Source organism: Bicyclus anynana, chromosome 26, assembly GCF_947172395.1.
Source record: "Bicyclus anynana chromosome 26, ilBicAnyn1.1, whole genome shotgun sequence".
In the NCBI taxonomy this organism is placed as follows: domain Eukaryota; kingdom Metazoa; phylum Arthropoda; class Insecta; order Lepidoptera; family Nymphalidae; genus Bicyclus; species Bicyclus anynana.
In genome coordinates, this window is record NC_069108.1 from 1,900,297 (window position 1) to 1,923,671 (window position 23,375).

Sequence of the window (23,375 nt, forward strand, 5' to 3'; positions counted from 1 at the left end):
CATTCACGTTTCGTTCTCATTCGAGTGCCGATCGTGTGACATGGCGAACGCGTGTTTACGGACTAGTGGGCTTTTTATATTGTTTCTTATAACAAACACGCTCGCAACGCCATGGTTAGCTAACGTTAAAGTGGCACAGAATGCGTGCGACAATACAAAATGTGATTACAACATAACAGTGAGTGGTAAAGGTAGCTTATGGTCGATAACCTCGGCCGGTTGTCGCGATGCGGTTTACACAGATAAAGTGGGTGGTAGTGCTAGCGTGAGGCTCGACCGGTTGAAGAAATGGTATTTTTGTGCCTTAACCGAGGATGGCAGCCAGTGGATACCACAAGACTTCGTTTTGGTGGGCGGTGACGTCATCTACAACGAACGGTATGTTAATTTTGTAATTATATGCAAAAGGCAGAACCATAACCAAATACGAGTAGGTATACCTGAACCGACAGGGCCGCAATTGAAGTGTAAACTCTGAAGTGTAAATTCATTCTGAAAAAAAAATACCAATGAAGTTGAGAACCTCCTTCTTTTTGTATTCGGTTAAAAACCGACCCGCGTAAGCCGGGTTGTGAAATACTTTTACTATTAGTTAAAATTAATAATCACATCACAATCGTCATAATTCGGCTTAGTAGCTTTTTTATGAAAATTGCGGACTTACGTGGACTTAAATAATAAATTATTAATTATTAAAATGTATTATCTTCTTGATCACAAAATAGCGTTAAATTTAATTAAATAGGTTGCAGTTGAGGCATTCTATTTTCAAAAAACAATTAATTATTAAAATGTATTACCTTCTTGATCACAAAATAGCGTTAAATTTAATTACGTAGGTTGCAGTTGAGGCATTCTATTTTCAAAAAAACAGTGTTCCTTTTTATTAAAAGATAATCCTATGAATAGATTCTTTCGCTTTTGTAGGCTTGTTCGTAAGAGAAGAAAGTAGAAACGAAGTCCAACTCCATACAAACTCGGGCCTAAATTATACAATTTGTTTGTAATGATGACAGTTTTTTAAATTGTATATAAATTAAGAGTATGCTAATAGTAAAGCAATTTTGTAAAAGTAAGAGGGTATTTGCGATCATTACTTTCGGAGCTACAGGGATTTAAGGGGTCAGGTTTGCGGCGCTGCTGCGGTTCCTGAAATACCCCCCATACGAAATGGTACGAATTAATGACGTCGTAGGAACATAATGATCGTTAGATTTGTATGGGCGTTCAAATAAAATTACTAATATCTTTTACTAATGTCCGAAATTGGGCCCACTTTCCAGAAACACGATACAGAAATGCAAAATGTACTAAAAGTCTTGGATAATTAATAGATTACTCTGATAAAATCTCAGCCGAAATAATATTCGCCAACAAGGAAAATAAGATTATTTCATTATTTTTACACCGGATGCTAGTGATTTATATATAATTATCCTGTCATTTAGACATAGATAATACAATAATTTTTACGTCAAAGGGATACGAATTATGGTAGGCAATAATTCGTACCCCTTAGCAAGTAATTTAACTGATTAGGCAATTATAAATTTGAATATATTGATTTTTATAATACAATCGGGTAAATAAGGTCAATGTTAACTAATTTATACATATAGAGCAAAGATTGTCTGGATATTAGCAAAATAATTAAGATTTTAAAATTTCAAAATCAATTAAAAAACTTTTATCGTAATTAAATAAAAATTCATACATTTTTAGCTGCCTTACATCAAATGTGTCATTTTTTAATAAATGAACTATAAACATAAACGCACAAATAACAGAGATATTAGTAATTTTGTTTGATCTTCAATACAAATCCAACGATCATTATGTACCTATGACGTCATTAATTCGTACCATTTTGTATGGGGCGTTTAACAGGGATCCGCGGCAGCGCCGCAAATCTGACCCTTTAAATCCCTGTAGCTCCGAAAGTAATGATCGCAGATACCCTGTTACTTTTACAAAATTGCTTTACTATTAGCGTACTCTTAATTTATATAAATTAAAAAAACTGTCAATATCCCTAATGTCCGCTAGTATGAAATAAAATATGGCAAAAGGCAGAAACCACAGTAAAATAAATACAGATGTTTGCCGGGTCATCTAGGTTAAATAATGCTGATAAGAAACCGGTAATTTTATCGGCGAAACCACAGGCGAAACATTAATCGCATCCGAAAATAAATCCACTGGGCTATCACGGCTCTTGAAGAGCCGTGATAGCCCAGTGGATATGACCTCTGCCTCCGATTCCGGAGGGTGTGGGTTCGAATCCGGTCCGGGGCATGCACCTCCAACTTTTCAGTTGTGTGCATTTTAAGAAATTAAATATCACGTGTCTCAATCGGTGAAGGAAAACATCGTGAGGAAACCTAACTAAAGCATTCCAGAGAATTATCTTAATTCTCTGCGTGTGTGAAGTCTGCCAACCCGCATTGGGCCAGCGTGGTGGACTAAATTGGACATTGGCCTAACCTCTCTCATTCTGAGAGGAGACTCGAGCTCAGCAGTGAGCCGAATATGGGTTGATGACGACGAAAATAAATCCCTACTCCATACTAATATTACAAACTAATTCTGACGGCCTCCGTGGCGCAGTGGTATGCGCGGTGGATTTAAAAGACGGAGGTCCTGGGTTCGATCCCCGGCTGGACCGATTGAGGTTTTCTTAATTGCTCCAGGTCTGGCTGGTGGGAGGCCTCGGCCGTGGCTAGTTACCACCCTACCGACAAAGACGTACCGCCAAGCGATTTAGTGTTCTGGTACGATGTCGTGTAGAAACTGAAAGGTGTTTTTCATCCTCCTGTTAACAAGTTAGCCCGCTTCCATCATTGCATCGTCACTTACCATCAGGTGAAATTGTAGTCAAAGGCTAACTTGTAAAGAATATTTAAAAAAAAACTAGCGAATGCCCGCGACTTCGTCCGCGTGGAAATCGATGTAGAATTTCAACCCCCATTTCACCCATTTCTATTTATATTTTGGCATGGGTATTATAAATAGTCCACTAAGCATTTTACAAAACTATAACACAAAACATTAACGATTTATATTTAAAAAACTGAAGGATTTTCTATACGAACTTTTAACCCCAGTTTTACACCCCTTTGATTTAATTTTCGCGACTAAAAGTATGCTATAACCTTCTACCACCTTCTACATATTTAATTAAAGTCTAAAATTGTGCCAATTTACATTTAAATTCATTCAGTAGTTTCAGCGTGATGCCCGGTCAACATTAAAATCGGACAGACAGATAAACAAACTAAAAAAAACAAATTTTTGGCCTCCGTATCTATACTAATATTATAAAGCTAAAGAGTTTGTTTGTTTGATTGAACGCGCAAATCTCAGGAACTTTAGTCCGGTTTGAAAAATTCTTTCAGTGTTAGATAGCCCATTTATCGAGGAAGGGATCGAAGGATTATTTTATCTCCGTATTTCTACGGGAACGGGAACCACGCGGGTGAAATCGCGCGGCGTCAGCTAGTCGATTATAAATAATGCCCTCCCAACGAAAATTTTCAAAATATCTACAATGTACAGAATTTCTTACTGTTTGTCCGTCCTGTAGAATTTGTCCGTCCGTCCGTCCTTGTCCGTGTTATATTTAACTAAAGTTATATTTAACTTACTTAACTTTATATTTTAATCGCATCCGAATATCCATCCATCATTAGTTGCCTTTTATTTATCACTACCCGCCAACCCGCATAGGAAAAGCGTGGTGGGTCGCTGACTCATTTGGATGCAATGTATAAAGAAAAATTGTACCTTGCAAGTAACACATAGGCTATTTTCCAGCCTAGGCTTAAGTCGGGTTTGTTGTTTTTATAATAATAGTTTTTTCGAACTGTTTACTTTATTTAAGACATACCTTTTATTTTAAATATAAATAAGTACAGACAATATCATTCCTTCCGAACCGGTGGTAGAATCTTTACAAATAGTCAACTGACGTGTCAAAAGTGCTTGTAAACTGAGCCTACTTAAATAAATGAATTTTAAATTTGAATTTGAATTCCTGAATTGAATACTTTATACTTAGTAAATTTTACTTCGATGGTCTCGATATAATTGGCACGCTTTTTGATAATTTGTGTGAAAAGTAATATATACATGATATTATGTATATATTTTTGAAATGGTCTTTTTAAGACCTTTCATTGGATACCCATATTGTTAGAATAAAGTAAAAAAATCTTACCCACCCACACCTTTTTTTTCACTTACGGGCGCCATTTTGAAAATTTATATAGCCTATGTCACTACCACATTTTGACAAACTCAATGACACCTCATATGTCAAAAACCGTCCATCCCTTTAGGCTGTAGGGCTTGCCGAAGAATTGAACATACATACATACATACAAACATGCACACATACATACATACGCTTGGAAAACATTACTCTCCTAACGCAGTCGGGTAAAAAAGTGACAACTAGCCTATTATATTGGCATAATGTAGCGATGTTAATGTTGCTATGTCATCATCATCATCATCATCATCATCATATCAGCCGATGGACGTCCACTGCAGGACATAGGCCTTTTGTAAGGACTTCCAAACATCACGATACTGAGCCACCTGCATCCAGCGAATCCCTGCGACTCGCTTGATGTCGTCAGTCCACCTGGTAGGGGGTCGGCCAACACTGCGCTTACTAGTGCGGGGTCGCCATTCTAGCACTTTGGGACCCCAACGTCCATCGGCTCTTCGAACTATGTGCCCCGCCCATTGCCACTTCAGCTTCGCAACTCGTTGAGCAATGTCGGTGACTTTGGTTCTTCTGCGTATCTCCTCATTTCTGATTCGATCACGCAGAGATACTCCTAACATAGCTCGTTCCATCGCCCGCTGTGTGACTCTGAGCCTTCTTATGAGGCCCATAGTTAGCGACCAAGTCTCGGAACCATAGGTCATCACTGGCAACACGCACTGTTCGAAGACTTTTGTCTTCAGGCACTGAGGAATTTCGGACGAAAAGATGTCGCGAAGTTTCCCGAATGCAGCCCAGCCGAGTTGGATTCGACGGTTCACCTCTTTCTCGAAATTGGACCTACCTAACTGGATCATATGTCCTAGGTATACGTATTCGTCTACAATTTCGAGTGCAGCGTTCTCAACTATAACTGGGTGGAGCGATACCTGAGCATTACACATTATTTTTGTTTTGGCCATGTTCATTTTTAGGCCCACCTGTTGAGAAACGCTGCTGAGGTCATTGAGCATGGTACTAAGGTCATCTAGAGTCTGTGCCATGATGACTACATCATCCGCGAACCACAGTTGAGTGATGTACTCGCCATTGATGTTGATGCCAAGTCCGCCCCAGTCCAGAAGCTTAAAGACGTCTTCCAATGCAGCGGTAAATAGCTTCGGAGAGATCACATCTCCCTGGCGCACTCCTCGCTGCAACTGGATTGGCCTCGTAGTCTGATCCTGAATACGGACTGACATAGTGGCGTTTTCGTACAAGCACTTCAACGCTTGGATATACCTGTAATCAATTCGGCATCTCTGCAATGACCTTAGCACAGCCCAGGTTTCCACCGAATCAAAGGCTTTCTCATAGTCCACAAACGCTAAGCAAAGTGGCTGGTTATACTCGTGGGTCTTCTGTATAACCTGCCGCAGCGTATGGATGTGGTCTATGGTACTGAAGTCTTTTCGGAAACCGGAGGCTGGAAGTCGTCAAACCTATTAGCGAGACGATTCGTAATGACTCTCGAGAACAATTTGTAAACATGGCTTAGCAGCGAAATGGGTCTGTAATTCTTCAGCAAGGTGTTGTCACCTTTTTTGAAGAACAGAACCACCACGCTCCTATGCCACGCCTCAGGCGTCGTGCCCTCGTGAATGACGGAATTGAGCAATCGCTGAAGGACTTTAAGTATCGGTTTTCCACCCGCTTTCAGGAGTTCTGCTGTGATTCCGTCCTCACCTGGCGCCTTATTGTTCTTCAGGTGTTTGAGAGCCACACTAATCTCGTATAGGCTGACGTCCGGGATATCTTCAGTATAGTGTCGGGTCAACTTGGCTCTGGGGTCTTTAACCATTCGGTGATCGCTACCGGTTTTCACCCTATGGATCACAGAAACATCGTTGAATATTTACCGTCTGGTAGACAAGATGAAGTCAATCTCATTTTTCGTGGAACCATCGGGGCTCATCCAGGTCCATTTCCTGTGTGGTGGCTTCTTGAAGAAGGAGTTCATCATAAAGAGGCCCTCCTTCTCCATGAAGTCAGCCAACATTTGGCCCCTATCGTTCCGTTGCCCATACCCAAATCGTCCCACTTTCAACTCTGAACCGCTACGTTCGCCCAGCTTTGCGTTAAAATCCCCCATCACAACATTGTAATAAGATTGTTGAGTTGTTTAAGTTGCTATGTATGAATGTTAATATACATATATGTATGTACACATAATTACTTGTGTACAATGTACTAATAGACGAACTCTGCCTTATCACAGCGTGTGTCACAGTTATTTGCAATTTAAACTACACAGGGTCATCTTTGCTGTGGATCGTTCAAAAACGCCCCGTACTAATAGTAATAATGAATGACTAAGAATGACGAATGTAAGGAAGCTGAAGATACAGAATTATGACGTCACAACTACGTAAAGTCGTCATTTGTATGGGCGTTGAAACAAAATTAGAAATAGGTACCTATATTCTGGCAAATTCGTTGATGACACTCCCATGATATGCGGGCGACGGGGGGGAAAACTGCACGGGTGTGAAATGCGGGGAAGTGAGGTGCTTCAGTCGTGGGTTTTTCATTCATCGCGTCACGTCCCCCGGCCCGCGCGGATCATCGGGAGTGTTACGAACGAATTTGCCAACTACAAGTTATTTGTACATTTATGAAATACATCTGTCACATTGAAAGCTAAAAATGAATTTATTTATTACTACTCGATACCTCGCGGTTTTACCCGCTTAGTTCCCGTTCCCGTAGGAATACGGGGAGAAAATAATATAGCCTATAGCACTCGCAAATAACATGACTTTCTAGTGAACCGATTTGGATGAAACTTAAAACGACGATAGACAGTACCCTGGATTAACACATAGGCAAATTTTTATACCGGAAAAATCCATGACTTCCGCAGGATTTGTGAAAAACCCGCGCGGACTGAATTTCACGCGGACGAAGTCGCGGGCGTTAGTTCTATAATACTTTACGCAATAAAATTCTAAAATGCATCAAATCAATGAAAAATTGAAAATAAATAAAACGAGACCTTTATGTGATTCCTACAATTCTCTCGGCAAACTTCTTTACCTCTTTATAATATTTAAACTGAAATATAAGCAGGTTATACCCACAGATAACACAAGAGGACGCTAAGCACCGATTCAGCAATGACTCATGGATATTTTGTCCCCATGACTCAATAAGACAATAACACCTCCTACCAAAACTGACGACTATGTTTTGCAACGCGTTAGAGATGTTCCATTTTTTGGAAGACGGTTTTTTATTTTGAGAAAAAGGTTTTTATTAAACGCAAGCCTATAGAAAAGACTTATTATAGTGTTAATCTAATTATAATCTATACTAATATTATAAAGAGGTAAAGTTTGTAAGTTTGTAACAATTTTTTGAAATGGGGTAATCTTCGGAACTACTGGACCGATTTTAAAAATTCTTTCACCAGTAGAATGCTACGTTATCGGGGAGTGCTATAGGCTATATTTTATATTTCTATAATATATAACTACTGAGATATCGCGGGTTTTCTCTTACAGGTCAGACCGAAAAACTTACTTATTCGCATGCGCTGCCTCAACCATTGCGTATAACTGAAATAAATGTATGGAGGCTTTTTGAACCTTTAAAAGTTCTACAAAAAAGTCCGCGACACCATATATCTATCTTTTATAATTTAGCAGATATAGTACCTTTAGTACTTTAATAAATTATTTAAATTTTAAACTAAGGTTTACGTCATTATTTACACAACTAAACTTAAATCCTTATCAAAATAAATTATTTAATAATCACAAGGATATTTTAGAGATAAGATTTGCCCTTTACAGTATGTTAATTAGTCGGAGATAATACAAAATTTCTGAAAGTCGCAGAAATGCCGCTATATGACGCCCCGCGGTTTCAATTACGTGGTTCCCGTTCCCGTATGAATATGAGGACCAAACATAGCCTATGACACTCGCAAATAATGTAGCTTTCTGTTGGTAAAAGAATTTTCCAAATCGGTCCAGTAGATCCAGAGATTACCCCCGACAACCACGCAAACTTTACATCTTTATAGTATTAGCATAGAAGTCGCTTGGGAAATTATAGTCTTTTGGTCATTGCACCACGCACAAAAGGCTGGACCAATTTTGCTGAGGGTAGGGATGGGATAGAGGTAGGGAAGGGGTAGGATAGAGGTAGGGTAGGGGTAATTTAGGGAAAGTGTAGGGTAGGGTAAGGTACGGATAAGGTAGGGGTAGTGTAGGGTAGGGGCAAGGTAGAGGTAGGGGAAGGATATGGAACGTATAGGGTAGGGGAGGAGTAGGATAGGGGTAGGGTAGGGTAGGGTAGGGGTAGGGTACGGGTAGGGTACGGGTAGGGTAGGGTTAGGGTAGGGATAAGGTAGGGGTAGGGAAGGGTTAGGGTTAGCGGTAGGGTAGGAGTAAGGTAGGGGTAGGGTAGGGGTAGGGTAGGATAGGATAGGGTATGGATAGGTTACGGGTAGGGTTAGGGTAGGGTAAGGTGGGGGGAGGGAAGGGTTAGCGTTAGCGGTAGGGTAGGAGTAAGGTAGGGGTAGGGTAGGGTAGGGTAGGGTTGGGTAGGTTTACGAGCAGGGTAAGGTAGAGGTAGAGAAGTTTACATCAATTTTTACGCGGACGAAGTCGCGGGCGTCCGCTAGTAATATTATAAAGAAGAAATAATTTGATTGTTTGTTTGTTTGCATTGAATAGGCTCTGAAACTACTGAACCGATTTGGAAAATTCTTTTACTGTTCGGAAGCTACACTATCCCAGAGTGCTATGGGTTATATTTTATCCCCGTGTTCCTACGGGAACGGGAACCACGCGGGTAAAACCGCGCGGCGTCAGCTAGTAAAAGATAAATAAGCTTTCAAAATAATTATGATAATTGTATAGATTTAGAGAACTTTGTAAAACTACTCTTGCTCAAAAACATTGTCCTATTACCACCCCACAGCGGGGCTAAACAAGCATTTCAGCCTCTAGGGGCTAAAGTAATTTTGTTTTTTTTTTATTTCTTGTCTGTTACGAGTACTAGCCAAGTACTAGCCTACTATAAATCGGAGGAGGTTTTATTCGAAAATAGAATCATTATAGGTAAGGCCCTGAATGTTGTAAAAAATAAAAAAATATCTTTAAATTGGAATGAATTATGAAATGCAGCGTTGTTTATTTAATTTTTATTGAGTTGCGAATAGAGCGAAAATTGAAGACATGGGACATCCTGTACGGTGTAATACCTTTGCCTTTTTCTCATGTGAAAGAAAAATAAAATTAAAAAGCGAGAATTTAAAAAACAATTGGCGTGAATAATACACCCTTAATTTTTTAACCGACTTCAAAAAGGAGGAGGTTCTCAATTCGGTCGGTATTTTTTTTTTTTTTTTATGTATGTACACCGATTACTCAAAGACGCCTGGACCGATTTCAAAAATTCTTTTTTTGTTTGAAACGGTATAGTCCCCATTTGGTCCCATTGCCATCATGACAAGATCTGATGATGGAATCCTGGAGAAATTGAGGGAAACTTTCGAAAATTATATGGGTGTCTAGTGTGTTCGTAAACTTTTCCATTTAGTACCTTTAAGAAATACAAAATTATGAAGGTTTGAAATCGATCTGATGATGGAGTCATAAAACAGACGAGGGAACTCCTTGGCGATTTACAGCAGTTACCTTGTGTTTGGGCTTGATTAATTTGTATTAATGAGAACTTTCCACATAGATAGGTTGTGACTGTCATTTAGGGGTTTGGTGATGAAGACCAAGGACAATTAAGGGAACTCCTTAACAGTTTACAGTAACTACCTTGTGTTTGGCCTTGATTAGTTCGTATTGCTCAGAACTTTCTACCTAGATGAGTTGTGTCTGTTATTATGTGTCTGATGATGAAGACCAAGGTCAATGAAGGGAAACCCTTGACGGTTTACGGTAGCTACCTTGTGCTTGGGCTTGATTAATTTGTATTGCTGAGAATTTTGTACCAAGATGGATTGTGACTGTCATTAGGGGTCTGATGTATTCGTTTGAGATGAAATTTTACACTAAAAATTGAAAAATAATAAAAATTTTAATAAAAAAATACAACCGACTTCAAAACCTAAAAACGTACCCACTAAACTAAAAAGCGAAAAATAACATCATAATATGTTCTACCTGCTGATCAGTATGAAGTCGGTGCTTTGCCGGTGTTGTCTTAATTTAAGCCATTTCTGACAGGACCACATGAAACAACATTGTCTGCAAAATCTCAATCTATAAGATATGCTCACATGGCTTGAATTAATACATCACCGGCTTAGCACCGACTTCATACTGATCAGCAGGGAGAACATATTATGATGTTATTTTTCGCTTTTTAGTTTAGTGGGTACGTTTTTAGGTTTTGAAGTCGGTTGTATTTTTTTATTAAAATTTTTATTATTTAAGAAATTCATTGTAAATTTGTGACCATAACTTACATATTTTTCATTCAAAATTAATTGTTATTATTGTCATTATCTAGTGAGAATGGTAATACTCCATCCGGAGTATTAAGTAAATGCTTCAGGGGAGCATTAAAAATATTCTGATGATGATATTAAATAAAACATTCGACTACAGTGACGTCACTGCACTCCAAAATTCAAATTTAGAATGCGTAATGAATTCGCCAATGACACGCGCGTTCACAGTTTGGTAATGGCGCCCGGTGTAGTGACTACTTGACTAGTGACGCGGCCGGCGCCATTTTGTTTATTCGCGAACATCTGGTCGCTGCGTTTGGCACGCAACCAGACGGACATGCAGACGCTTGTTATTATTAGATTGTGATTTGTGATTGAAAGCGATAGTGGGATTTAGGTCATAGACAACTCTTTGCGCAAATGGTTTTTTTTTTGACGTGGATAATTCGATGGAGCCGGCTGCACACTCGAATAAAGATGACGTCATGCGTCATTCCCTCGCTCTAGGGTATAATCTGGTCTATGAAGATTATTAAACATTATTTAGAAAACCGAACATTTTCTTTTGAAAAATGCAACCATTCCATCAGTATTTTTTGACGTTGTCACGTTCAACTATCGTCAGTAAACCGACTTTACAGACAACCGATGTTTTTATTCCACGTTTCTATACAAACTTTTTAATTATTTTCTCATTTATTTATTTGTCCTTTTTTATTTTTTAACAATGAACAAAATATAAGTTAAACACTTACTTAAAATTTTATAAAAATAAAAAATCAACATGAAAAAAAAAATGTCTTTATTATTTCCCTTAGGGAAAAGGCAAAGGTATTACACCCTACAGCCATGCCTTAACAGGACATTTGAGTGCCCAGGTAACCGGTGGTCAGGGCCATAGATAACACACTATATAGTCAGTGCTCCAGAGTGAGGAACCTCCTCACAACACGCGCCGTCTCAAGACCCTTGATCTAGCAGTTCAGCGAAAGTTTCTTAAGGCGTTGGTCGAAGCTTTTCGCTATAAGACCATTGAGTGAATCGACTAATAGTTGACTCAACATTCCTCATGACGGTAATCTCATGAGCAAGGTCCAAGTATTTTGATACTTTAACCTTTTCAACTTTAACCAGATTATCGTAATAGGGATGATGACAGTTTTTTTGTACAATTGTATAAGTATAAATTAGGAGTATGCTAACAGTAAAGCAATTTTGTAAAAGTAACATGGTAACTGAGATAATTACTTTCAGAGCTACAGGGATTTAAAGGGTCAGATTTCCGGCACTGCTACGGATCCCTGAAAAACGCCCCATACAAAATGGTACGAACTAATGACGTCGTAGGTACATTGGTAGTTAGATTTGTATGAGCGTTCAAACAAAATTACTAATATATTTGTTATTTGTGTGTTTATGTTAATAGTTCACATATTGAAAAATGACACATTTAACGTAAGGAAGCTAAAACTGGATGAATTTTCATCTATTTACGACAAAAATTTTTAATAGATTTTGAAATTTTACAATCTTTTTTATTTTGCAAATATCCAGGTAATCTTTGCTTTTTTATGTATACATTAGTTAACATTGACCTTATTTACCTGAATGTATTATAAAATTCAATATATTCAAACCTAGTCATCATCTCTATTATGCAAGGTGCACTGACCGTTCGACTAGCACTATATCAGGTGCAGACACTTGTTATTATTAGATTGTGATTTGTGATTGAAAGCGATAGTGAAATCTAGGTCATAGCACAGATAACATATGTACAAGTAATATAGACATCATAGACAAGTCTGCTATACATATTATTTTTTACGGAATTCAATCCATTCATCATTATGCTGAGCTATTCAGCGTTCCGGTACGATGCCGCGTGTAAATCCATGCCAACTGCCAACGCTGCTGTCTATAGTGTATGCACTAGTAAGAAAAATTAACCAAACTGGGAAAATCTTCATTTAATAAGCATTAAGGAAACAACCCTTAGGGTATGCAGTACTTTAATGCACGTATGAAGTGCAGGCCACTGGTATATATTTATAGCTGGTGGGAGGTTTCGGCCGTGGCTAGTTACCACCCTACCGGCAAAGACGTACCGCCAAGCGATTTAGCGTTCCGGTACGATGCCGTGTAGAAACCGAAAGGGGTGTCGATTTTCATCCTCCTTATAACAAGTTAGCCCGCTTCCATCTTAGACTGCATCATCACTTAACATCAGGTGAGATTGTAGTCAAGGGCTAACTTGTAAAGAAAAAAAAAAAGTTTTTTTTGCAGTTATGTGAATTTACAGAGGCGATGTATAATTTTTTGTTAAGTATATTGTAGAGGTGAGTGGATTTTCTTGTAAATTGATGAGCCGTGTAATCTATTCAGTGTAGTGTCTATCTCTATAGCAGGGATGGCCAACAGGTCGATCGCGATCGACCGGTCGATCGCGACTGTTAGTCCAGTAGATCGTTGCAAGGCAAAAAATATAAATACGTAGACCAGACTGCACAACGTAATCACCAACTCCTTCACGCATTATCTTGTATATTTTTTATAAAAATTGTAATATATGATAGTTGACATAGAGAAGAAAAAATTTCAACAATTTGTAAATATCAAGGTTCATTTATGAAAAAACGTCTACCTACCTACAACTTCATTTTTGAGAAATAAACGACACGAAATTAGGGCAGTGGTAGCAGTCTTCAAAATTCGCTTTAGCGATTTGAGAAGTTGGTTCAATTCATCGGTTTAATGATTCCATTGATTAAAGTGATATCTATGAATTGGCTACAAAAGACGCAATAAGTACTCACATTATGTAATTGGTAGATCGTACAGGGTTTCAATAGTAAACAGGAGATCTTGGGTCTAATCAAGTTGGCCACCCCTGCTCTATAGCATAGATTAAGGTCTTGTATCTATGGTCTATAGTCAAATACGAAACTTGTTCAAACAGTACAACAAAAATGTATTCATTGAGATCAATTATTTCCCAGTCGGGGCCGATGACATCATCCTACATTGTTTAATCTACGCCCGTTTCGAATGCCTCACTGGATGCATGGAAAATGTTCCTTTAATACTTGGAAATAGAGTTGTTTTTCGCGTGTATTTTGTACTGAACGGTATTTTTTGGCTACGATTTGGTTTATTTGTAACTAGGGAAGGTTACGGTATCATATATTTTTAACCGATTTTCAGAAATGAGGTTTTGTGTATGTTTTTATTAATATTTAGTATCTATATTTATTATAAAATTAGTGGACGCACGGTACTTCGTACGCCTAAAATTGGCGTAAAAAAAAAGTTGTTTACAAATTCGGCGGGAACCATGGATGTTTTCTTCTAGTACACTTCTATTATAAAGCTGAAGAATTTGTTTGTTTGAACGCACTAATCTCAAAAACTACTGGTCCGATTTAAAAAAATCTTTCAGTGTTAGATAGCCTATTCATAGTCCATCAAGGAAGGCTATAAGCTAACATAAAAAATTGAAAATTTTGAATTGAAGGTCATGAATTTAAGACTTATGTCAGAAATTATTTATATCATCATAATTATGTGAGCTAGATAAAAAAAATTGTATATTTTTATTCCAATGTAAGCAACACACAGATATAAAAGGCAACTAGATTTACCTATAAAGTTTCAATTCTTTGTATTGAAACCAGCGTACCCAGGGGCGTGGCCTAAATTGCTGTTTAATATTTAGTGAAAAATGAAATATGTCACCCTTACTTTAGAGTTGAATATTATTTATTCATTTTGTCACAGAACAAAACAAGACTGCTAGTACATGCGCGGACACGTTTGCGTTGTTCCGCACACCCGGGTGTACGCGGGCCACGCCCCCTTGCTACTTCTATTGCTAAAAGCGTTATCTGTTCTGTGGATTTCCATGTCCCAATTTTCCCACCACCAATCTTCTCATCAAACAAAGCGAATACCACTTTCGATAAAATCGTCAATATTCATTTTTAGTTCACTTTTACACATTTTAAGATCTATTTACAAAAGAAATATTATTTACCCCGAAAATATTAATTTTAGAACACATCTTCCTTAGACATTTTTAATTAATTTTCTATAAAGAATATAACTCTAGAGTTATGGGAAATACTCCAGAGCACCCTGTATATATGTATAGTATTGATTATTTCGTTGACGCCTACTCGTTAGTCGGCAGTAACAAATTCCATATTAGTATCAATTAGAGTCCACATAGTTTGTTGTTATGACTTATTAGAACTGTTTAGAGTAGCTGACGCCTCGCGGTTTCACCCGCGTAGTTCCCGTTCCTGTGAGAATACGGGTATAAAATATAGCCTGTTACATACCTAAATAACGTGGCTTTCTAGTGGTAAAAGAATTTTCAAAATCGGTTTAGTAAAACCAGAGATTACCCCTGCAATACCCCAAACATTACCTCTTTGTAATCTAACTAGTAGACGCCGCGCGGTTTCACCCGCGTGGTTCCCGTTCCCGTGGAAATGTGGAGATAATATATAGCTTATAGCCTTCCTCGATAAATGGGCTATCTAAAACTGAAAGGATTTTTCAAATCGGACCAGTAGTTCCTGTGATTAGCGCTTTCAAACAAACAAACTCTTCAGCTTTATAATATTAGGATAGATTAGCGAACCCGGTCAAGCTTCGCTTTTTCTATGTACACCTACTCTACCACTACCCCACCCCTATCCAACCCGATCTCTACTCCTACCCTACCCCTACCCTACCCTACCCCTGAACACTTATTGTGACATGAATATAACAGTAAGGCACATGCTGGCGCGACACTTTTTGTAAAATTCACGTGTTCTGCAAAGTTGTTATACATTATTTTTTTGTAGTTTTTGCAGCGCACGAGATGTAAACAGTATTTTAGGTATTTTTTTTAATATAATACAGCCTATAGTGAAAGATTTTTTCGTGGCACGTGAGCTTATCGAATGGTGAGTGGCCAGCATTATAAAAATATACAAATGAGGTAACCTTGAGCCGACCATCGGAAACAGTGAATAAGTCATAAAATATAAGTAGGTGTAACCAGATGAAACGGTAGCGCGTCTTGGAGACATCTACTTATTCTAAAGTGTTTTTCAGATAGCATGGGAACGGTGACAGTTGCCTTATGACGTTCATAATATGTACTATTATCGAGAAACGCGGCAAACTTTCGAACTGTACACATGCTATCTGAAAAAACACTATAATATTATAAAGAGATTAAGTTTGTGGCATCGATAGCCCAATGGATGACCTCTGACCTCGGCCTCCGATTCCGGAGGATGTAGGTTCGAATCCGGTCCGGGGCATGGACCTCCGACTTTTCAGTTGTGTTTGAAATTAAATATCACGTGTCTCAAATGGTGGAAGGAAAAATATCGTGAGGAAACCTGCATACTAGAGAATTTACATATTACGTGTGTGAAGTCTGCCAATCCGTATTGGGCCAGCGTGGTGGACTATTGCCTACCCCTCTCATTCTGAAAGGAGACTCGAGCTCAGCAGTGGGCCGAATATGGGTTGATAACGATTAAGTTTTTGGTAGGGACTTTGATTATTATAATCAAAGTGTAGGGGATAATATCTGGATTTACTGTATCGATTTGAAAATTCTTTGACCATTAGGACGCCACGTTATTTCTGAGTGTCATGGGGTATATTTAATACCCGTATTCTCAATGGAACAGAAAAAAACGCGAGTGAAACCGCGGCGCGACAGCTAGTATTTTTTTTTATTCTTTACAAGTTAGATTAGATAGAATAATAGAATAGATTGCAATCTTACCAGATAGTAAGTGATGATGCAATCTAAGATGGAAACGGGCTTGTTAGGTGTGGGATGAAAATTCACACCCATTTCGGTTTTTACACGATATCGTACATCATCATCAACAATAACCCATATTCGGCTCACTGCTGAGCTCGAGTCTCCTCTCCAGAATGAGAGAGGTTAGGTCAATAGTCCACCACGCTAGCCCAATGCGGATTGGCAGACTTCACAACACACAGAGAATTGAGAAAATTCTCTGGTGTGCAGGTTTCCTCACGATGTTTTCCTTCACTGTTTAAGACATGTGATATTTAATCTCTATTTAATTTCTGGTAGCGTGGTAACTAGCCACGGCGGAAACCTCCCACCAGCATGTATTAGTGTCAGATGATTTCCCATCTTTAAGTGGACCATCTGTTTTTTATATCGCCAATTATAAAATTATATAAATGGGGTAGCCTTGAGTGAATAAGTCATAAAATATAAGTAACCAGATGAAACGGTAGCGCGTCGGAGACATTTTTAATATTTTTGGCATCGTTGCGGAATTCGGTCGACAGTGCGTGTCCTTTGGGTCCGCGGGCGTCGTGCCAACGCTGACTGGAGGAAACTGACTTTGTATGTGCAATGGCGTGAAGGTAACGGCATCCATTAATGGCAGGCGTCCACAGATCCGCATCGTACGCGTCGCATCAAATGTATTTTCAATATTACGGTAGATAAAATTCGATCGATGTGTTCCGTACGCTGCGGATTAGTGGACGCACTTGTACGAATTTCTATACAAGGAATACGTACGATGCGCCAGTGGACGCCTGCCATTAAAGTTAGGTATATAAAAAGTCGTCATTTTGTTCGTCAAAAGTCCTTTGGGACAAAGACGTCCTCTAAGCCTTTCCACAATTTCCACAGTTCTCGTGCAGATTTAAAACTTGCACAAATATGTATTAGTACTGTACACCGTAGCATTTGGTGCGAGAAAAATTTCTTTATTACTTGCTTAATGCCCTCGGCCTCTCTAGAATTGCAGCTAGTTCGAAAAATTATCTTACAAATATATTAGAAAAGGTATCCAAAGCTGCTCTAATAGGATCTAGACGGAGATCCTGGGTTCGATCCCCGGCTGGACTGATTCAGATTTTCTTAATTAGTCCAGGTCTGGCTGGTTACCACCCTACCGACAAAGACGTACCGCCAAGCGGTTCCGATACGACGTCGTGTAGAAACCGAAAGGAGTTGGATTTTCATTGTCCTCCTAACAAGTTAGCCCGCTTCCATCTTAGATTGCATCATCACTTATCAAGATTTGGCGTTCCCATACATTTTTCTAGTTTTCGAAGCGTTAGCTATCGTAGAAAGAGAAAACGTGCCACTTGGCTAGCTGGGCAGGTCCTTGAGCAGTGTGAGGGACTTTCAAAATCCCCTCCTATATGGAGGCCTGGATTGTAATAGGACTTCATGAATATCGGAAAGTAGTTTGTCGCTAAAAATAACCTTGCCACTGATAGCCCATACTCGTAAGTTTGGGCGGGGGCTTAAGAGTGTGCAATATGTAATTTGGTGGTTACAAATGGTTCTGGATCTCAGATTCTGGAAAAGTTAGGAGCCTGATATTTGGGTAAATGATATTTCAAAGTGTTAGCTTCGTTATGACTATACAAAATACACAATTTGTAAAACTTTTCTCGATAGTTTATTTTTTTGAAAAATACATGTTTTGCTCACATTTTGCTTTCAATCTCAGGAAAAGCAAACTTATTTTCTTAAATTTTTGTTTTGTATAGAAAATTAGGTATATATCTTGAACATGGCCATTTTGTTTTTCGTTATGTTGTTTAATTTACTTGCAATTAGGTAAAAATGGTTTTGGCGCTCACGTCATAAAATTTGCGTCGCGTGTCAATCGCTCCGTGCTTTTCATTCACGTGAAAGTCATAATTCGGCGTCTCGTTTGCGCTTCGAATTTTATCCATATCGTACCGACGCGCAGCGCGCTCTTAAGTGGGACACGGCAACGTTATGTAAGAGATAAGGGCGACTTTACACTAATGGGGTTTGGTCACGCAAAGGGCGCGACTTGATTATCTAATGCTCTCAGATTATTTTTATTATTATTACTGTTTACTTTATTCGGCAATTTTACTAATTGATAATATTATGAAATGAATTTATGGCTTCGAGGTTAATTTAATCATCATTAACCCAATGATTATTTTATAATTTAGATATGTTACGTGCCTACAAATCGTGATCTGAGTTTAGCGACTCTACATTATATATTTATTTATATACAGGGTGTCCCGTAATTAATTGATAAAACTCAAACGGTAGATACATCACCCAATTATCTAAAACTAATTTGAATAGTTTTCCAAAAATCCCTAGGGTGACCAAGTTATATTTTTTTTTGGATTTTTAAAATTTTTCCATTTTGAATCAGTTTTTTTAATGCTGTAGCTTATGATTTCAAAGATCCGATTTTTGTTAAATATTACGAAATAAATTACCAATTTATTTTAACACCATTTTTATAAATAATCTTTTATTTGTTTTGTAGCTTTGAGTGCAATAATTATTTTACTTTCACTATGATGATAATACGTTTAAAAAAATATCCTGTAAAAAAAGTAATGGTCTGTAAAAAAAATAGGTGGTGTATCTACCGCCCTATCTCTAGTATACAATATCCTTGCATTAACCCATATTCGGCTCACTGTTCAGCACGAGTCTCCTCTCAGAATTACCTAATCGGACCTTGGCATAGAGGGCCGTTTTAATAAGGGACCTAAAAACCCGTGGACTTCCCCGTCGCTCTGATAACGTTACCGGCATGCTGCCAAGGCGAGTGACGTCACAAATTCGTGTATTTTAGAACGAGTTACGCTCTGTAATGCGAGGAGTATAATTAATTCCTTAAGTTCGCACGCGGGGAGCTTTCACTTTTACGTCAATAGCTTATTTTCAGTTTCACCAATTACGGCGGATTGATTGTAAGTTGAAATTCCTTGATACCCAGTGGTATTTTTTTTTATTGAGAAAGAATACAATATGGAACTTAAGCTAACTTATCCTAATAACTATACAAATCATGCCCACGTGGAATGGTGGCAAGAATACTGGCTGCATTTCCGCGCTGGACAGCCAGGCTGATCCTTTGCGCAAAAAATGAGCCAGCCCTTCTGTCACCAGTCGAGGCAACTAGCCGCGGTGAAATTATTGATAAAATTTTTTGGCACTGCGACTCGAGGCCCAAGGATCTCCACGGCAAAAGGTACAAATATGTAACTCTCTGTCAGAGAGGCATACTTGAGCCACTTACCGGTTTCAGCTTTTTCTGCTGCGGCTCCCGGTCTTGATTCTGTCGGTAATTATAAAATATAAATTTTAGTTGAGAGAAAACTGCTTTTTAACATATCGTAAGTACCTTAGCTCAACGCTTATGAGGCGTGCAAAAATGAGACAAAAATATCCATCTTTTTTTATTAACTTATGTTATAATACTCGTATATGTATAACTAGAAGTTTTCTTAAAAGCAAACCATGTCATTCACAAAGTTAGTAATTACGGGGTTACTTCTATAATTCCATACTGAATGCTGTATCGCCAAGCCGGTGGTGTTCCTCGTTATGTGTTACCGGCATGCTGCCAAGTCGAGTGACGTCACAAATTCGTGTATTTTAGAACGAGTTACGCTCTGTAATGCGAGGAGTATAATTAATTCCCTACGTCCGCACGCGGGGAACTTTCACTTTTACGTCAATGGATTATTTTCGGTTTCATCAATTAAGGCGGACTTTCATTGATTGTAAGTTGAAATTCCTTGTTTGCCCAGTGGTAAGTAATTAAAAAAATATAAATTTTAGTTAGTAACTGCTTTTTTACATATCGAAAGTAGATAACAACCTTAGCTCAACGCTTATGAGGCGTGCAAAAATGAGACAGAAATATCATGTTTTTTTGATTAATTATATCATAATATTCGTTTAAACTTACTAGAAGTTTTCTCAAAAGCAATCCATGTCATTAATAAAATTAGGAAATACGGGGTTACTTCTTAATTTCCATACCGAATGCTGTCTGTCGAATCAGTGGTAGCCCAGTGGATATGACCTCTGCCTCCGGTTCCGGGGGGTGTGGGTTCGAATCCGGTCCGGGGCATGCACCTCCAACTTTTCAGTTGTGTGCATTTTAAGAAATTAAATATCACGTGTCTCAAACGGTGAAGGAGAACATCGTGAGGAAACCTGCATACAAGAAAATTTTCTTAATTCTCTGTGTGTGAAGTCTGCCAATCCGCATTGGGCCGGCGTGGTGGACTATTGGCCCAACCCCTCTCATTCTGAGAGGAGACTCGAGCTCAGTAGTGGGCCGAATATGGGTTGATAACGACGATGCTGTATCTCCAAGCCCGTGGTTTTCCCCGTGGCTGTGTTACCGGCATGCTGCCAAGTCGAGTGACGTCACAAATTCGTGTATTTTAGAACGAGTTACGCTCTGTAATGCGAGGAGTATAATTAATTCCCTACGTTCGCACGCGGGGAACTTTCACTTTTACGTCAATGGATTATTTTAGGTTTCATCAATTACTAGACTTTCATTGATTGGAAATTCCTTGTTTGCCCAGTGGTAATTAAAAATATAAATTTTAGTTTAGGGAAAAATTGATAACTTCTCTGTTATCAATTTTTTTTTTAAATATAACAAATATTTATACCTCTCATAAATAACTTTATCTATCAAAAAATCAAACAGAAAACAAAATTATAAATAGAAAAAGGTACAAATAAACAACTCAATATTGACAAACTTTGAATATGACAATATCAGGTATTTTTGACTACAACAAAAACTAGTGTATGTATACATACAGGCTTCATTGAGACAACATTTCAATCGATTTGGCATCGTCATCAACCCATATTCGGCTCACTTCTGAGCTCGAGTCTCCTCTCAGAATGAGAGGTGTTAGGCCAATAGTCCACCACGCTGGCCCAGTGCGGATTGGCAGACTTCACACACGCAGAGAATGAAGATAATTCTCCGGTATGCAGGTTTCCTCACGATGTTTTCCTTCACCGATTGAGACACGTGATATTTAATTTCTTAAAATGCACACAACTGAAAAGTTGGAGGTGCATGCCCCGGACCGGATTCGAACCCACGCCCTCCGGAATCGGAGGCAGAGGTCATATCCACTGGGCTATCACTGCTCGTTTCATTATTCATTCGGTCCCGTTTTAGCCTCTGGAAACGGAACCCTAAAAATATAATGACTCAATGTGCTCCAGTCGCAGTGATCACCTCTATAATATTGACTATGTTTACGAGCATCAACTCAGACGAATTTTATGTCCGCCATTAAACTAAGATGGCGCGAAATTGCTCTCGACGCGTCCACTAATGCTAGCCACACGCGGTCATGCTCGTATGACGTCAAGTAAAACTCATAGTGTATTTTTTTATTCTTTACAAGTTAGTCCTTGACTACAATCTCACCTGATGGTAAGAGTTGATGCAGTCTAAGATGGAAGCGGGCTAACTTGTTAGGAGGAGGATGAAAATCCACACCCCTTTCGGTTTCTACACGACATCGTACCGGAACGCTAAATCGCTTGGCGGTACGTCTTTGTCGGTAGGGTGGTAACTAACCGCGGCTGAAGCCTCCCACCAGCCAGACCTGGACCAATTAAGAAAACCTCAATCGGCCCAGCCTGGAATCGAACCCAGGACCTCCGTCTTGTAAATCCACCGCGCGTACCACTGCGCCACGGAGGCCGTCAAATTATTTCCTTTTCTTGAATGTATTTTCAGATTGTGCTTTTTTATAATTGATATTAACATACAGGAAATATTGTATAATTGTATTCTTGGTAACGCTATTGTATTTTTCTTAAAAATAAATAAATAAAATAAAATAAAATTTATTTTGGCTCGGCCTCGAACCTTACACCTCGTGCTAATCCCAATAATTGAACCACTAACCGGCAAGCGTGGCGGCTCAGTTTATTACGAGGCGGGTATCATGTTAAGTTCTAAATTAATCTGTTATTGTCGACTGTCCTTGTTAAAACATCAATGTCAATCTCATTTTTAACCGACTTCAAAAAGAAGAAGGTACTGAATTGATTATGATACATGATAGCCCAGTGACCTCTGCCTCATATTCCGGAGGGTGTGGGTTCGAATCCGGTCCGGGGCATGCACCACCAACTTTTCAGTTGTGTGCATTTTAAGAAATTAAATATCACGTGTCTCAAACGGTGAAGGAAAACATCGTGAGGAAACCTGCACACCAGAGAATTTCTTAATTCGTGTATGAAGTCTGCCAATCTGCATTGGGCCAGCGTGGACTATTGGCCTAAACCCTCTCATTCTGAGAGGAGAGTCGAGCTCAGCAGTGAGCCGAATATGGGTTGATAACGACGACGACTGATTAGTATGTTTTTGAGATTAACGATGTATGCAGTAGGTAGTAAATGATTACTCGAATATCGAGCAGATGTGTTTGTTTGGGCCATGGAGTCGCAGTGCCAAAAAAATTGTACCGAATCATTTCACCGCGGCTAGTTGCCTCGACTGGTGACAGAAGGGCCGGCTCATTTTTTGCGCAAAGGATCAGCCTGGCTTTATAAGACGGAGGTCCTGGGTTCGATCCCCGGCTGGGCCGATTGAGATTTTCTGTCTGGCTGGTGGGAGGCTTCGGCCGTTGCTAGTTACCACCCTACCGGCAAAGACGTACCGCCAAGCGATTTAACGTTCCGGTACTATGTCGTGTAGTAACCGAAAAGGGGTGTGCATTTTTATCCTCCTCTTAACAAGTTAGCCCGCTTCCATCTTAGACTGTATCATCACTTACCATCAAGTGAGATTGTTGTCAAGGGCTAACTTGTAAAGAATAAAATTAAAA

At 39.0% G+C, this 23,375-nt stretch overlaps 1 protein-coding gene and 1 pseudogene across 1 annotated transcript in view; one reads left to right on the forward strand and one right to left on the reverse strand.

Annotated features, from left to right (window-relative positions):
- Positions 1-23,375, forward strand: part of LOC112050793 (unextended protein) — a 56,109-nt gene continuing 32,734 nt past the window's right edge. The window contains exon 1 of the mRNA XM_024089146.2: positions 1-378. Within this exon, the coding sequence (XP_023944914.2) occupies positions 41-378 (338 nt within the window). The 5' untranslated portion in view covers positions 1-40. The remainder of the gene's footprint in view (positions 379-23,375) is intronic.
- Positions 21,953-23,375, reverse strand: part of LOC112050794 (zinc finger protein 271-like) — a 58,926-nt pseudogene continuing 57,503 nt past the window's right edge.